Source organism: Simochromis diagramma, unplaced genomic scaffold (genome assembly GCF_900408965.1).
Source record: "Simochromis diagramma unplaced genomic scaffold, fSimDia1.1 OVJJ01000381.1, whole genome shotgun sequence".
Lineage (NCBI taxonomy): Eukaryota > Metazoa > Chordata > Actinopteri > Cichliformes > Cichlidae > Simochromis > Simochromis diagramma.
Genome location: NW_024386737.1, coordinates 298399 through 315030, shown reverse-complemented (window position 1 = coordinate 315030; position 16632 = coordinate 298399). Strand labels below are relative to the sequence as shown.

General features: G+C 40.0%; 2 protein-coding genes across 2 annotated transcripts; one reads left to right on the top strand and one right to left on the bottom strand.

Moving 5' to 3' along the window:
* Nucleotides 1-620: 620 nt before the first annotated feature.
* Nucleotides 621-6731, bottom strand: LOC120717400 (NADH-ubiquinone oxidoreductase 75 kDa subunit, mitochondrial-like). Its single transcript, XM_040005398.1, has 19 exons — nucleotides 6603-6731; nucleotides 5863-5939; nucleotides 5627-5718; nucleotides 4907-5014; nucleotides 4694-4770; nucleotides 4489-4570; nucleotides 4264-4394; nucleotides 3663-3848; nucleotides 3434-3568; nucleotides 3140-3254; nucleotides 2851-2996; nucleotides 2627-2755; nucleotides 2395-2524; nucleotides 2003-2163; nucleotides 1741-1895; nucleotides 1391-1566; nucleotides 1170-1304; nucleotides 1008-1080; nucleotides 621-897 (listed from the first exon to the last, which is right to left on the bottom strand). The coding sequence occupies exons 2-19, from the start codon at nucleotides 5933-5935 to the stop codon at nucleotides 806-808; spliced, it is 2196 nt and encodes a 731-aa protein (XP_039861332.1). The 5' UTR covers nucleotides 5936-5939; nucleotides 6603-6731; the 3' UTR covers nucleotides 621-805.
* Nucleotides 6732-7140: 409 nt separating this feature from the next.
* unc50 (unc-50 homolog (C. elegans)) lies at nucleotides 7141-10693 on the top strand. Its single transcript, XM_040008243.1, has 6 exons — nucleotides 7141-7274; nucleotides 8113-8378; nucleotides 8565-8685; nucleotides 8793-8932; nucleotides 9209-9316; nucleotides 10013-10693. The coding sequence occupies exons 2-6, from the start codon at nucleotides 8117-8119 to the stop codon at nucleotides 10177-10179; spliced, it is 798 nt and encodes a 265-aa protein (XP_039864177.1). The 5' UTR covers nucleotides 7141-7274; nucleotides 8113-8116; the 3' UTR covers nucleotides 10180-10693.
* The last annotated feature ends 5939 nt before the right edge of the window (nucleotides 10694-16632 follow it).

Sequence of the window (16632 nt, the reverse complement as noted above, 5' to 3'; positions counted from 1 at the left end):
ACATTGTAGCCACAGCCACCCTGGGGCGCACTGACAGGGTGTCTGTTATAGAATGAATATTAAAAAACTTTTAAACAGCTACATTTCAGAAGGAAGGTGTGAAACCCATCGTGCTTTTCGTTACCTTCTGCCATGCAGATATACTGCTTCAATGCTGGATGCTCATATAAAACACAAAGTCACTCTGTGAGTCAAAAGCTCAGGCTTCACATATTGTTTTGTGCACTTGGGTCTACATGCCATAGAGATAGGATGTCCTTATAAGGTCATCTCAGTCACAGCACCTGCAGTCTTTTGTTTGTGAGGGGCAGCCAGTCAGAAGAAAGGAAGGGAGAGGAGCTAAAACTTGTTTCGAACAGTGGATGAAGTGAGTGTAAATAAGGATTATTTTAAACTCAGAACATGCAGAGCTCCTACAGGAGTCCAAATTCTGACTTATTACTTAATTTCTAGAGTCTAGTAATATAATACATATTTTAAAAAACATAAATTGTGAAAATAAAGTGAAGAATATGAGGACTCGTTTGATTTTAAAGCATTTGGAAGGCATCATAAGTGATATAATTTGAATGTTATTAAAATGATGCAATGGAGAAAAAAAAACCACCTTAAAACCGGAGTAAAGACATTTTTAGGATTTTATTTATATTTTGTATGTTTCTCAGATTTATTCCACAAAGCTGGTTCTCAGCGGCGAAAACGATTCAACAGTATACACAAGCATTGAGGGCGACTTCAAGACACAAAGTTCAGAGATGTGTGTTGCTTCAGAGGAAAAAGGCAGAGCTGTCGTCATATCAAGTGTTCAGCAAACAGATGGCTCGTCGACGGCGGCGGCTCCTTCTGTGACGGCTTTGACGCACTTCGCCATTGTTTGGGAAGCCCTGCTGATGGAGTCTGAAGACAGAACGAAGCAGCACAGATTATGATACATATTTGCTTGTACATTATTTTGAGAGAAAAGAAATAGCTATTATATATATAAAAAAATAAGTAAACAAACGTACCTGTCATGTAGAAGTCCTTTACTGTAAGCTGAGGCGGCACCAGAGGAGCTGCTAAGAGCTCCTGGTTCACAGTCTGAGAGGAACAGAGTGAGGAGATAAACAGCTGAATCAAGTTGTCAGGTAAATCAGAGGCAGACCAACTAACTGTGAGTGTTTCTGTACCATAGCGAGCTCATTGGCTTGTTTAAAGTAGTTCGCCTCCTCTACATCGTCGTAACGGACCAGGTTAGGAGAGACTTCGGCTAGCCTGGATCGGATCTCATCTAAGGAGTCGTAGGGCAGCGTTACACCCGTCAGCTGAAAACGCACAGAGACGTTAAGATGACTGGTTTCGTGTTAATAGTGAACATCAGTACGGAATACTCAAAACACTTCCTGCTTACTTCAGACAAAGCTCTGATGATCTTCCAGTCCTCTCTGGCGACTCCAGGAGCAGTGACGGCTATCTTGGTGTGCTGGCTCCTGCCTTCAGTGTTGACATAAGTGCCGTTTTTCTCCGTGTATGCAGCACTGGGTAGGATGATGTCTGCCATCGGTGCTCCTACGTCACCGTGATGACCTGAAGGGGTTGCAAATTGATGTTCATTCATGTCCCCAGATTAGCAGCATTTGGTTTGTCAAATCTGTGTGTGTGTGTGTGTGTGTGTGTGTGTGTGTGTGTGTGTGTGTGTGTGTGTGTGTGTGTGTGTGTGTGTGTGTGTGTGTGTGTGTGTGTGTGTGTGTGCGTGCATACCCTGGTAGATGATGAGGCTGTCTTTGGGCAGGTCAGCTCTGCTGATGCAGCCCGCATCAGCTCCCAGCAGGAAAAGCACTTTAGGTGGATTCTTCCTGATGGCGTCCACTCCGGCCTTGTAGCCTAGATCGAGGGCAGCCACTTGACTCGCCACCCTGCTCTCACACACACACAGACACACACACACACACACACACACAGTATGAGCATCTACTGTATCTCATTGCATTAGGGTTACTTGAAATCAGCTGCTTAGCTGTACCTGTGCAGGACGTTAAGGACTTTCCAGCTGTCCTCCACTCCGCTGCTGGCTCGAGCGTTCTGAGCAATGGTGGAGACGGCGCTCAAAATTGCAACTCCATCTTCTCTTTGCAGAGCGCCGCTGCCCACAACCACAACTGGACGCTTGGCAGCTGAAAGGACCTGCCAGGAGAGAACGGAAAAAAAGATATTCAGTCTGGAAATGACTGCCCCTGCCTGAGCCTGGTTCTGCTGGAGGTTTCTTCCTGTTAAAAGGGAGTTTTTCCTTCCCACTGTCTTCAAGCGCTCACTCATAGCGGGCAATCTGATTGTTGGAGTTCATTCTCTATATATTCAAGCGTTTAAGGCCATTTACCATTTTGAATCTCACTGGACGACGTGCGTGTCCATTACCTTGCAGAAAGCATGTGTGCCATTGGCCAGCTGCTTCAGGACTGAAGTGTCTTCTCCTAGGTGATCGTACGTGTAACTCAGGTCAACCTTGTGGCCCACCGTGGCAATCTGCAGCTCATTATGGAGCCAGCTGACGGAGTGAGACGATAACAATTACAAAACTTTTTAAAAAAAACAAACAACTTAAAACTTAGACTTAAATAACAAACCGTTAACTGTGATATGTGTTTACCTCTTGCGGATTCTGGCATTGAACAGTGGGGCTTCATAGCGAGGGTTCGTTCCCACGAGCAGCAGCAGGTCACAGTCCTCAATGCCAGCAATGCGAGAGTTTAGCAGGTAGTTGGAACGCAGGTCAGTTCTGCAGAAAGCAAAAAAAGATGTAAAAAATAACACTGTCAGCTAATAAAGCCATGTATTTTAGCACCTAAGGGATGATGGGAGGCTCTTCCTTACCCTGCACCTGCCATGGGGAACAGCTCCTCAGTGCACAGGTTTTCTGAGTTGAGTCTGTTGAGGAGATCTTTGAGGGCGACCAGAGCTTCAGCGTCCGCCATCCCGCCCACTATGGCTGCCACCTCACTTCCGTGCACGCTCTGCAGCTGCACAAACACAAACATCTATGCATGACGACAGCCCCAAACTTCCTGACTACAAACAACAACAAACCTTAAAGTTTCCCAGAATTTATTTATGATTAATTTAATTACCAAGCAAGAGCCAATAAAGAAGCAAAAGCACTTACTGCTCCAGCAACACGAGTGAGAGCATCCTCCCAGGTGGTCGGGGTCAGCTGACCTGATTCATCCTTCACCATTGGTTGGGTCAGCCTCTGCCTCTTCAACCCATCATATGCAAACCTGCAGATACAGTTTAGTTCAGATACAGTGGAATACATACACATATATATATATATATATATATATATATATATATATATATATATATTTTTTTTTTTTTTTTTTTTTTTAAAAAAACACACCCAACTGTTTTAAAGATGATTATAAAGTGTGAGACTTTATTTCCAGTTCTGTATTACCTGGTCTTATCAGAAATCCATTCCTCATTGATGTCATCGTGGAGCCTGGGCAGTATCCTCATCACCTCACCTCCACGTGTGCTCACAACAATATTGCTACCGACAGCGTCCAACACATCGATTGACTCGGTTTTCCTGCAAAGACGGCGGAACAACATGACGTAAAACTGCTCCAGGAAGTTCAAGAGAACTCGTGTTAAATACAATCGAGCATCAGACCCTTTCCTACCTAGTCTCCCACGGTCTTGCAGTGAAGGCGTAGGGCTTGGAGGTGAGCGCCCCCACAGGACAGATATCGATAACGTTGCCCGACAGCTCCGACATGAACATCTTCTCCACGTACGTCCCGATCTGCAAGTCGTTTCCTCTTCCTGTCGTTCCCAGGTCTTCAACGCCGGCAATCTCGCTTGCAAAACTACAAACACACGCAGGCAGGGCAAGCTGTTTGAATATCCACCTCCATGCAAATGTTACAGCTCCATCAAAGCATGAACTGGTTTTAATCACTGTACATCAAATCTTTCAACACTGCTTTTAGTTATTTATTCACCCTTTATTACACAAGTGCAATATTTTCTTTAATTACTGTGACCTTTCCCTCTTGAAGCACACATTGATGTCTAGCACTGTGCATGTATGTGTGCGTGTTAGATGAATAAGTGTGTTATCGGCCTTTATTATGTCCTCATGTTCGGTTTCTAGGTAGTTTAAAACACAATTATAAAGGAATTGTGGACCTTCCATGAATGTAACGTGTCTTTTGCCACATTACATCGCTGTTAATGCCACATTATTACATTATTTGTGACTGACGTGTACATGACACTCACCGGACGCAGCGCGTGCACTGGATGCAGCGGGTCATGATGGTTTTAATGAGAGGCCCGATGTTTTTGTCCTCCACTGCTCTCTTTCCTTCTGAGAAGCGGCTGCGGTCCGAACCGAACTGCATGGACTGATCCTGAGAAAAGAGGAGAAAAAGACGGGAAAAAAGCTGATCCTTTGATCTAAATGCACTCATGAGAATAACTTAAATTACACTTCTGCAAGGTTACCTGCAGGTCACACTCTCCTCCCTGATCACAAATAGGGCAGTCCAGTGGGTGGTTGGCCAACAGGAACTCCATTACTCCCTCTCTGATGAGACACAAACACATGAATACACGCCTTTAGTTTTCCTTAGTTTGACTTGTTGTTTTCAAAGTGTGCCCAAAGTTTGAATAACATTAAGCTAGAACCAGAGACCGCTACAGTTTTTACCTGGCTTTTCGTGTTTTCTCTGAGTTGGTGAGGATGTTCCAGCCTTTCATGACGGGCATGGCGCAGGCTGCTACTGGCTACATACATTACAAATAAATTGATCATCAATCATTAATAAATTAATCATTTACGCTGAGATTGGTCCCAAAGCATCTTAAACTCAGGCTCAGCTAAAATCCTTTTCATCAAGTATAAACAGTAGCCTGACGTTACCTTTGGTGCTTTCTCAATCTCCACCAGACACATGCGGCAGTTTCCTGCCACAGAGAGGCGCTCGTGGTAACAGAACCTGGGGATTTGAACCCCGACCTTCTCACAGGCCTAGCCAGGAAAAGAAACAAGGCAATTTGGTTAATATACGTGATATGAAATTACAATCCAGGCTTTAGCGAATAGATTGCCAGGTATTTTACGTTTTCTTGCTAATTTTGTGGTCTGCCTTCTTTAGAATTAAAATGTGAAAATGACTAACAGATGAGTCAAAGCTTTGCTAAAATATGCACATTCCTATTGCACTAATATTCCTTTATAAAACAGGAAAGTGACTAAATGTCAGCTGATCTGTCCTTAGTGGTTACTGCCCAGTTGACTGGTGCTTGAAGGAATCATAAATCCAGACTGCGTGGTGTTATTTCACAGTGTTTGAAAACTAGGCCAAAACTTAATCCAGAGATTAGCTAGCTACCTAAAACTGACCCATTTGTTCATCACCCCTATCCTCGCTACTCTACACTGGCTACCTGTTAGATACAGAATTAGTGTATTTGAGCCCATTTTTGAATATGAAGCTCAGATTCACTTTGATTCACATTGATGCACGAAATTACTGTCATGAAAACACAGATACCACAAAGTACTACACAGCGTGAGCTGGCAACACTAGGTGACATCTACAACAGCTTGCAGTAAAATTGTGTACTGAAGCTTTCGTACCTGCAGCACAGTAGTTCCAGGCTCCACCTCCACTGGTTTCCCATCCACAAATACCTCCACCATGTTGCTGGCTGCACGCACTGGGGTACGCACTTGAAGTGCATGCACATAGAAAGAAAAGATCCTACTCAATCAACAGGCACATTTTTATGCCTGTTACATGCATACAGTAGGTGCTATATTTAGAAACTTGCATTAACTGCTATGTAATCTCTACTTTAACTCACAGACCATACCTGGGTTGGAAGAAGCCAGGCTGCCCTTGGCAGCTCCAGCTAGAGCCCGGCCAACGGTCGGCAGTCGCAACATGACTCTGTGAGAGAAAACATATGAGCGTACTCAGCATTAGCACATACTCAATGTGCTAATGCTGAAGTCATTATAATTACTTAAAGTGTACACAAGTGTTTGCAAAGGAGAAAGCAAGCATAAATGCCAGATCGTTACTTTATAACACAATCACTACAGTGCAGAAAAACGACAGTGCACTAAAGGCCTCTGCTGTTGCCACTTTTGTCCCCATCTATATTCTGAAAATACTTTATTACATGGTTGTTATGTTTGATTTAGTAAGTCTAGTTTAGGTGACAAACTCCTACTCCTGAGCCACGGTACCCAGTGCGTCTGGGCTTTGCAGCTGTCAACAATAACAAGTGTTATGGCCGCGATATCAGTGTTCAGCATTTTAACAAAATAATGCAGAGAAATGAAGAATTTACAAATAATATCGAGACAACAAAACATCAAATAGCACAGCACAACGGCTTTAAATAATACTCTGCTTATGTGGATGTGCTAATGAGCTGCGGGCTAACAGTGACAGCTAACAGTATTACTCAAGGACACAGAGACGCTGCATGTTCGTAGAGGGTAACTGAAGTTATAAGCTCAAATATTTCCTTTTTCGTTTCCTTCCATTTAATTACACATATATGTCGATGCGTTCATGTATGCATCACATTTGTTTGGTTCTTACCTTTCGCTATTTGGCCTTCTTGACCAGAACAGCGGTGATCTTAGTTATACCACCAATTGAAACGGCTATGGCGTTAGCGGAAATAGCAGGATGTCGTGTTTCCGCTTGAATACGAGGTCACACTTTCATAATAAAACACTCAAACACTAATATTCAGCATAAATTGCAGTTTTTATTTACAGTCTGTAGCTTCAATGTAGCAACAAAATGTCCCCGACTTAAAAAATTAAAAAAATTAAAGTAAAGTAAATTAAAACTCTAAAATAAAATTTGAAATCTCAATTATTTAAAAAATGACGGTGTTTGAAAAAAAAAAGAAACTGAACTCGGTTTGTAAATTTTATCTTGTGGACATAAAATGTATTAATAATATGGAACAAAGCAATGATATGTTGGTCTGTGTTTTGGGAAAAACAAAATAAAACAAACAAACAAACAACCAAAAAACCCACTGATAACTACACGGCGTTTTAAATTGCTACACTGGAGACTTTCTCACCGTATGAAAGTTCAAACTTCACCTTTGACTACATTTCCCATGAGGAAGGGAACGTTACCGGAACTATCTACGTGTGCATTTTCGCGACAGTTCAGGAAGCATCATATGCAAACAGCTACAGAAAACGAGCAGTAGTTTGGGCTTTCTCATGTGAAGGACTGCAAGAGAAACAGGTAATTTTGTCGTTAAGTGAGGAATTTCAGTCGTTTACCAAAAAACTAAATAGCTACTGAGCAATTTGCGTTATGGTTATTGCTGGTGAGACTTAACGGGCCGTCTCATCTTATTAAAGTAGCTAGCAACGTGCTAACTGTGTCTGCTAGCAAACAAAGCGACAAGGAGATTAAAACATATCAGTGTTTATGCAGGAAGTCACTATTATTATTTAGTGTGTGTCCTATTTAATTGATACGTATGAGATGACTTTACATAATGTGTAGATGTTTAATCCAACTTAGTGAAAATGCACCAGATAGCTGCTACTGTGCTGTTCTTTTGTTGTTGTTTTTTTATTGAAGAAAGCCAAGAATGCTTATCAATCACAACTTGCTGTAGGACATATATAATATTACATGTTAAGAAGATATAGTGTACAAGTTTGCTTTGCAGGACTATGTGCCAAATTTGAAACCTGAATCTACAGCTAAGGTACAGCTTATATATAACACTAGGCTGTAGGGCATCGTGTCTAGGAGTTAAGCTTGATGAACTTCTCTATGGCTGTCCATGATTTTCCAAAATGGCTTTATTGTGGGTTCCTTATCAATTTTACAATCACGCACCAAATCCTTCATACTAAGCATTTAAGCACATTTATATGGCAAACGTATCACACAGAGCATGTCAGGTGTAATAAAAATGAGTGGAAATGCACGTAAATCATCCATCATTGCTCTGGAAGCTTTGAGAGTAGGCATAAAATGGCATAATACAGTATAGTTATAAATGCATCCTAATTTTGTCTCAGGTTAGAGTCCTTTTCACTTTTCACTCTTCTCATCTGATTTTCAGCACCATGTTGCCAACCACAAACAGCAACGGTGCCCTGGCTTCCAGGGACGCTGCACGCCACACAGCAGGTGCGAAGCGCTACAAGTATCTGCGGCGGCTGCTTCATTTCAGACAAATGGACTTTGAGTTCGCCCTGTGGCAGATGCTTTACCTGTTTACCTCTCCTCAGAGGGTGTATCGCAACTTCCAGTACAGGAAACAGACTAAAGATCAGTGGGCCAGAGATGATCCTGCTTTCCTGGTCCTGCTCAGTATCTGGCTATGTGGTAAGTCAATACTCATTCCCTAAATAATTAAAGAGCACTGTGGTCAAGGTTTGATGAGGATATTTGTGAATTTTACCTCTAACCTAATCTGTTTGACTACATTTAAACAATCACTTGTCCTGCCAGTGAAACCCTGATGTTGGCTCTCTGCTATGATACCTAAACACTCCCTGTGTTGTTGTGCAGTGTCAACAATAGGCTTTGGTCTTGTGTTGGAAATGGGAGTCGTGGAGACACTGAAGCTGCTGCTCTGGGTCGTCTTTGTTGACTGTATAGGAGTGGGTCTGCTCATATCAACTATAATGTGGTGAGCAGTAGCATTGAATAAATTAATGAGATGTCCTCTTATTTACTCTAATTAAGGCGTATTGTTTGTTCTTTACTGCATGCCAAATCTTATGTGTTCTTCTCCAGGGTGGTCACCAACAGGTACCTGCTGAAACAACCCAGCAGAAACTTTGACGTGGAGTGGGGCTACGCATTTGACGTTCACCTCAATGCTTTCTACCCGCTTTTAGTCATCCTGCACTTCCTGCAACTTTTCTTCATCAACCGTGAGTAGCCTGTAGATCTGTATGAGTTTAATCAGCATGTGTGAAATTAAATCATCTGATTCAAACCAACAAATGTTTGTCAGTACAGTTAAAATAAAATTTAAAGGGCTAAAGAAATGTTTATGATGCTCTTGCTTCACTACATTTCTCTTTTTCATTTCTTATTTCTTTAATTTTGTACCATGGCGGTTGCTAATATTTAGGCTTGATAATTTCTCCATAGATGCATTACAGCACTGATGACTCTTCTTGTGTGTTGTTTTGTGTGTTTTTTAGATCTTGTGATGATAAGTTCAGATTGGTTCTTGGGATATTTTGTCGGAAACACTCTATGGTTGATTGCTATTGGTTATTATCTCTACATAACCTTCTTAGGGTACAACGGTAAGTACCCTGCGCATCATAATGCTGCATGCATTTTCTTAATCTGTTTTTGATTTATTGCTGAAAATTCAATTTCATTATATCTTAGTTACATTAGAAATGAAAAAAAAATCTTATTTTTTTTAATTTATGAATTTTCAGGTTCATCATTTGTTGATTTTCTTAGTCTTAATCTGTGAAAATACTGACTGTTGATTTCTCCAACAATGTGTCACCTTGTTATCACTAAAAAGCTGCTGTAAATTGGTGATTAACGCCAAAAGGTGATCAGAAAAGTAGCATAACATTTTCTACTGCGCATGAAAATGTTTCATAAATTTTTGTAACTTAACAACTATAATTTTGCTATAATTTACAAAGTCCAATCAGCCCTAATTTTCAACATTATTAGTATTTTATGGGCTTAGATGTGCAATAACAAAATGTAATACAGCACTAAACTGTGATCTTGATTTTGCTACCATCTAGTGGCCATTTGGTGACATTGACACAAGTGCAGCAGACTAAACTTTGAATTTACACACATCTACAGGTGTTTTCGCTAAAGTAAAGTGAGAAGGGTTTAACTTATTAGAGATTCATTTTCTTTGTGGCTATAAGGCAGCATGACCACCATGGAGCACGTATACCTTGAGAAAAATGTAGTTCTTACTGTCAGTGGTTCATGTAAAGAGTCTTCTCTTTCAATCCTCACAGCTCTACCCTTCCTGAAGAACACCGTGGTGCTGCTCTACCCCTTTGCTTTGCTCGGCCTTCTCTACATCCTCTCCATATCTCTGGGCTGGAACTTCACTCGGGGTCTCTGCTCTTTTTACAAGTACAGAGTCATGCAGGAACGGCTTGCCTCTGAGATTGGACACTAGCTGGCTCCAGGCTGACGCAAAATCTGTTTTCAGCTCATCTCTACGTGACAATGACTCCACGTCCAGCTGCTGTCAGACAGGATTTTGCTGAGAGGGACCTCTGGTGGACTCTTGGTAAACTGGTTGATTGATGCCGAGCCGGGTGACACTGCTCAGCTCTCTCTTGATTTTCTGTTTGGCTGTGATGTTGAGCTGCGGCTACAAAGTCCGTAAACGGTGATGTGTTCAGACTGGTGACAGAAACGATGGGGGGTGGGGATGAGACGCAGCTTTTACTGTTGTTTTTTTGAATGATTTGTAAATATGACTGGCAGGTTGTAATATAAACACAGAGGTTTGTTTCTGATGAGTTTGCTCTGTTTCTTTGAGTTTTCTTTAAAAAATAATCAGATTCTGCTTATTGAAGAAGGAAAAAAAAGTTAAGTTAGAAACATGGGATGCAAACTTATTTTCTTTCTTTTCTTTTCTAAAAGTGTACATTCCAAAGCACTTTCAATAAAAGGTTTTAACTTAAGGTGCCTCAGTTTTATGTGCTGGCACAGGTTCAGCACAGTTTAGTTTAAAGCTCCCAGCAGCAGCAGCGTTTTTGTTCTCTGGATTGCTTTTGTAGTAACACGCTTCAGTCTCATGGTGTCGCTGTTGCAGTTGCAATCACAACTGAGAAACTCGCTGAAGCGTCGCTGATGCTTTTGCTTTCTGTGTAAATGAAGAGTGACTATTACAAAGGCTGGAAGATCTTAGCAGATGTGTTCAGTGTGTCCCATCAGTTCATACTGTTGATACAAAGCAAAAAAGGGTAAAATAGTCATCGTGCTATCCTGTGATGTTCTAAATAAAATGGAAAATTAATGTAGTCTTAACTTTATGAAAGTTATGTTACCAGTAGGGATAAATAAATAGCCCTAAATGTAGATTTATCTTAAAGGCCATAAAAATGTAATTTCATTTAAGAAAACATATCCAGCCTGCACGCATTAAAGAAATTATTCAAGTAATTTCAATAATTATGGGATGTTTGCCTTTCTGTGTGTGCATGTCAGTGGCCTCATTCAAAATGTCATGAGTGAGAAACTGATTTTCCCAAATTCCGCACCAATAAACTGAACTCAGTTCTGCTTAATATTAATTTTATTTTTTCATAAATGGCTGTTGGTAAGAGCAGATGTTACAGTTAGGCAATGGAAAGGTAAAATAGGCATGTTAAAATGTTATCACTATTTAATCAACATTCCCAGAGAAAAAAGTACATATTTTTGCAAAAAAAAAGGTTAACTTTATACAAAGTGCAGCTGCTGTTTTTCTTGTAGTTGAATTACTTCATCTGCAGTTTTTTCCCCTTGTAACAGTAACAGAAATGCACACATGAAGGTAGCTCCAAGGAACATCTTCTCAGCATCTCTTAAGTTTTCAGAAAAGATTAAAAGTCCATCAGTGATACTGGTGTCCTCTGACAGTAACAAAAGTGAATAAATCACTTACTGTCATCCATTTCACTGAGTGCATTGATGCCAGCTCCTCTGTAATCTCAAACTCTTTTGTTATCCCACGCTCTCATCGCTCACTGAGTGACACGCAGTCTGACGACGCCACATTTTTGGATTGCCTTGGATCGCTTGGAACCCTGGCTTAATAGGTGCTAAAAAAGGACTTTGTACCAGGTGCTGCCGCCTATTAGAAAACCCTTAAATATGTGTTGAGTTGACTCGAGTAGATACTAATGGAGAAGGGCTGTGTGAAGAAGTATTAAATGTAGGATTCAGTGTGTGAATGTAATCAGCACCGTCACTTTAACCTCCTAAGACCCGAACTCTTCCACGGCAGGCATTTTTAATTTCCCTTTGATATTTGGGCTGATTGGGTCCTGATGAATGTAAAAACAAAGAATTACCAGATTTGTTTTTTTTACCTAATTTTTGTCTCTAAGAAAAACGAGAGCCACATGAGGATATTCGTTTAAAACTTTGATAGAACAGTAGCAGTATAATGTCCTCGTAAGTGGATATCAGGCCCATGTAGAGCAAAATTGAGTATTTTGGTCTAAATAACCCAAAATGTGATGTCCACATATGTGGACGCCAGGTCCTAGGAGGTTAAATATTTAAATATATTTGATGTTTCCTACTCAGGATTTAACCTAATGACCATGAACACTAAAGCCTGCTCTGTACCAGTCCAATTGTGCATCACTGTGATCTTCACCACAGTTCTGCAAACGAACTAGTTTTGTGTGCACTCGACTGTATCTAACTGCCTGGTACAATATTTCCATGCAGTCTTTGAATAACACAAAATTTTGCATGACGTTTCACAAAAAACACAATTTAATCACATTATGTGTATGAGTTAATTTTCCAGCTGATAAAATGTTTCTCTCAAATGTACAGTTCTAACCTCTGAAAATTAATTACCATCTTCCTCTGCTGTCTTTCTCACACCTTTCTCCATCTCTCAGTGTGCATATTTTTTCTCTCTCAATGGGAAATAAAGTAGCTGTACTTTTATCTAGCAGATAAATTTAATGAGAAAGAGCATTCAGCCTTCAAGTCAAGTCAAGTGGCGTTTTATTGTCATTTCAATCATGTACAGTGGTACAGTACAGAGTAAAATGAAAATAGGTTCCTCCAAGACCCTGGTGCTACATATAACACATGACAGACAATCGGCACAGGACTACGTAAAGTGCAATGTGCAAAAATTGCAAAAAAACAAGACAAGATAGTGCAACATTAGACATATCAGGATGATACAGACACAAGACAGTGCAATGGAAATGTGCAAAATACTGACTGCTGGATTTCCCGGAGGACCCCACACGAGGGATTAATAAAGTTTTATCTAATCTGTTGTGCCAAAAGTATCTTGGTGTGAGGGGTCTTTGCAGATGGAGCGGGTGCTATAAGTGTCCGTGATGGAGGGGAGAGAGGCTCCAATGATCTTCTCAGCTGCTCTCACTATCCGTTGCTGGGTATTGCAATCCAATACGGTGCAGCTACCATACCAGACAGATATGCAATTACTTGGGACGCTCTTGATAGTCCCACCGCAGAACGTGGGGAGAATGGATGGAGGGAGATGGGCTTTTCTCAGCTTCCGCAGGAAGTAGAGATGCTGTTTGACCTTCTTAGTTGAGGGATCAGGCCCCTCCTCTGTGGAACCAGCTTCCAGTTTGGATTCAGGAGACTGCCCCTCCCTGAGTCTGCTCTGCTGGAGGTTTCTCCCTGTTAAAAGGGAGTTTTTCCTTCCTACTGTCACCTTCCCTAAATATAATTGTTGGGGTTTTCTCTGTTTTCTTTGTATTGTTGTAGGGTATTTACCTTGAAATGTAAAATGTCTTGAGGCAACTTTTGTTGTGATTTGGTGCTATATATATATATATATATATATATATATATATATATATATATATATATATATATATATATATATATATATTTGACTTGAATTAAAAAACTGAGCAAAAACTATATTCGTCTTTGAGATATTTCATTTATGTATTGCAACTGCTGCTTTATCTAGCCTGGACTGTGACTAGATTATGGGAATGACAACTAAAAGAGGGTCAAAGGGGGTCAGTTAACCTCACAGGATGAGCAGAGATTGCATGCTACAAAACTAAATGCAACAGCTTGAGTTCAGCTTTGACTTATGCTATCTAATATAACCAAAAAATAATGTTTTAATGTTTAAAAAGTAAAGGTTGAGCATGTAAGCAGACTGTGGGATGACATTACATTGTCATTAGGAACTTAGCAAGTATCTCCAGTAATATGTGTGCACATCAGAACTAATGGGAACAAGTTCTTATCATCAATTGATAGCATCTGAACACTGTACACTTTATCCCCTGAATTATGCTACACCTAAAAATAGATAAGTGATAAAATCCAAAGTTTATCACAATTTATTCAACAACGGCTTTTAACTTTATGTGAAGTGCTGTTTCTATTTTGCTTGTAGTTAATTACTTTGAAAGCAACAATGTCGCATTTTCATATTTTACAATTCTTGTAGCATTCGTTGTCATGGTCATCATCCTGATATCCTGTTGCAATTATGGCGTAAGTGTTAGGATGTTAGGATGAATGGGTTAGGGATTAGGGTTTGTTTTTAAGGATTTAGCAATTGCACAATGTGAACATGGCAACTTGGCCTCACAAAACTCCCTGACTGAAATGAGCTATCAATCCCTTTTTCATTTATTGTAATTGTTTATTTGTGTATATATACAAAATCTGTACTTTTTAAAGAGTCTTCATATATTTTTTTTTCATCAAATTTATATTGCAAATGTAAATAAATATACATGATAGTATCGATCCCAAGTCGGCATCGGTATCGGATCGATACTAGCCTGGTGAGATCGATTCTTTACTTTGAGTTCTGCTTGTATGCTATGCTGTGCTTTCGGCAAAAACGAAACAACCAGGTCGCTGGACTCACCGCTCCTGTGTCAGCGGAGAGCACTTTGCTCCCTCTCCCCCACTTTTATGTCTCGGTGTAGCGCTGACACGTCACGTGACTTAGACACTTTGGGGGTTGTTAAGTTGTTTACATATTAATTATAGGCCTATATATTTTTTTGTTTTTGTTGTTGAGAATTTTAATTGTGATTTTTTTTGTATTATAGTATTTGTATTTGTTTTAATTTGTTTACTGGTTTGCATGCACTTAAAAAATTAAAAATTATTTTAAAAAAAAAGAAAAAAGATCGCCACCACGGCAGACCCGATGGCATTTTCATAATTAATTCTTACAATAATCACACGGTTGCTGTAACAGTACATTCAACGGCTGCAGCTCTCCCGCTGGCAGCCGTACACACCACCACCACCAAACCTGCAGCGGCATCGCAGAACACGCCCTGCCACATACCCCCATCGCCCGCTTCACCTCACCCCGCGAGCAGCAGAGGGAATCGACTCGGACCATCGGCGCCCCATGCCCCAGCCCAGCGATAGGGAAGTGTCAACTCTGGTTGCCCGCGCCTCCAGCGGAAGCCCCGGAGCTAGCCTGAACTGAACTGCTGAAATGTTGGACAATGGACAACACTGAGGGGGACTAACTTCACTAACTTTCACATTGGTACTTAATGTGGTACTTAAAAGTACCACCACAACACATGAGGTGCAGATTACAATACAAATATCGTGGTTTCATCCAACTTTTAGGTTCATTGTTAAAGAGCATGTACAAAAACATTATGACATCTTTCATTAGCATGATACACCTTCCCCCAGAGACAGAGTTGTGCACTCTAAGAAATAAAACGTTGGATTTAATTGACAAAGTTAAGGCAATCTTTTCCACAAAACCTGGTCAATTAAACATAAATCAATATGGTTGTTATCTGCAATTTCAATGGTGATGTATATCAGAAGTGAAATTGTTGTATAAAAGCAACAGCTTTCCTTTCATTGTTACTATTTAACACCATTAATTAGAATTTAAACACTTTGTTCATTTTATTAACTGTATTGCTTTAGGTTCAATTGACAATATTAATTTGAATTTAATGGCACCATTTAGATTGTGTTTTGGACCTAATTAATTTGATTAATTATGATTTAATGAATAGTTTCATCTATATGCTAAATGTTTAGGTATCAACAAAACAAGTCTAGAAAGGTTCCTGAGTTGTCATCTATACATTGTAATTAGGTGTTTGGACCTTTCAGAGGTCTTCAGCAAAGGTCTGACACTTAACTACAGAGTACAGGTGACAACTCAAGAACCTTTTTACACTTGCTCACACGTTACCATTTATAACATTCAAGATCCTTGCACTTCAATAGAAAACTCTTACGCCAAAGCTTACATAAAGTGTAAATGCAAAAAAAGGGTGCTGCATCAACAACTTTATTTACTGTGAGCCTTGACAAGGCAAAGCTTCTACAGGGAACAACACCGCATAAGGCAATATTAAATGCTTAGAGGGCATGACCAAAATTTAAACATTGGAAACAACTTTCCGAGTTTCAACAAAGTGACATTGTAGTATGCGGTAAGATGTCAAATTCAATACAACTTGTGATTATAGTCAGATCTGCAGATTTACCGCAGCAACTTAAAAATCACTGTATAATGCAATTACAGAAAATATTTAAGTGACACAAAAAGGTAAAAACGATTTAGTCCCCAGTTACAACAATCTGATTCAGAATTATAAGTTTTCTATTATATAATAAATTTTACAATAAAAAATGCATATAGCAAATCTCAAAATATTCTTAATTAAATGCTAAGACCAAAAATCCAGTACTTAACTTGAATACAGGTGACAACCTTAGAACCTTTTCACATTTGTTTGCACATACACTTTAACATGTATAACACTCAAGATCTTTGACCTGCAATGGAAACCTGGTACACGAGAACTAATATGAAGTGTAAATACAAAATACATTGTGTTGCTTTAACAACTTGAACAAAAGCCTTCAATGAGGCAAAGCTTAA

Excerpts from the sequence above, each read along its gene's own strand:
- LOC120717400 (XM_040005398.1), bottom strand. The coding sequence starts at position 5,935 with ATGTTGCGACTGCCGACCGTTGGCCGGGCTCTAGCTGGAGCTGCCAAG. Across the intron at positions 5,719-5,862 it reads CCTGGCTTCTTCCAACCCAG|TGCGTACCCCAGTGCGTGCA; the intron begins GTATGGTCTGTG and ends ATGCACTTCAAG. Across the intron at positions 1,081-1,169 it reads AAGCCAATGAGCTCGCTATG|ACTGTGAACCAGGAGCTCTT; the intron begins GTACAGAAACAC and ends TGTTCCTCTCAG.
- unc50 (XM_040008243.1), top strand. The coding sequence starts at position 8,117 with ATGTTGCCAACCACAAACAGCAACGGTGCCCTGGCTTCCAGGGACGCT. Across the intron at positions 8,379-8,564 it reads GCTCAGTATCTGGCTATGTG|TGTCAACAATAGGCTTTGGT; the intron begins GTAAGTCAATAC and ends GTTGTTGTGCAG. Across the intron at positions 9,317-10,012 it reads AACCTTCTTAGGGTACAACG|CTCTACCCTTCCTGAAGAAC; the intron begins GTAAGTACCCTG and ends CAATCCTCACAG.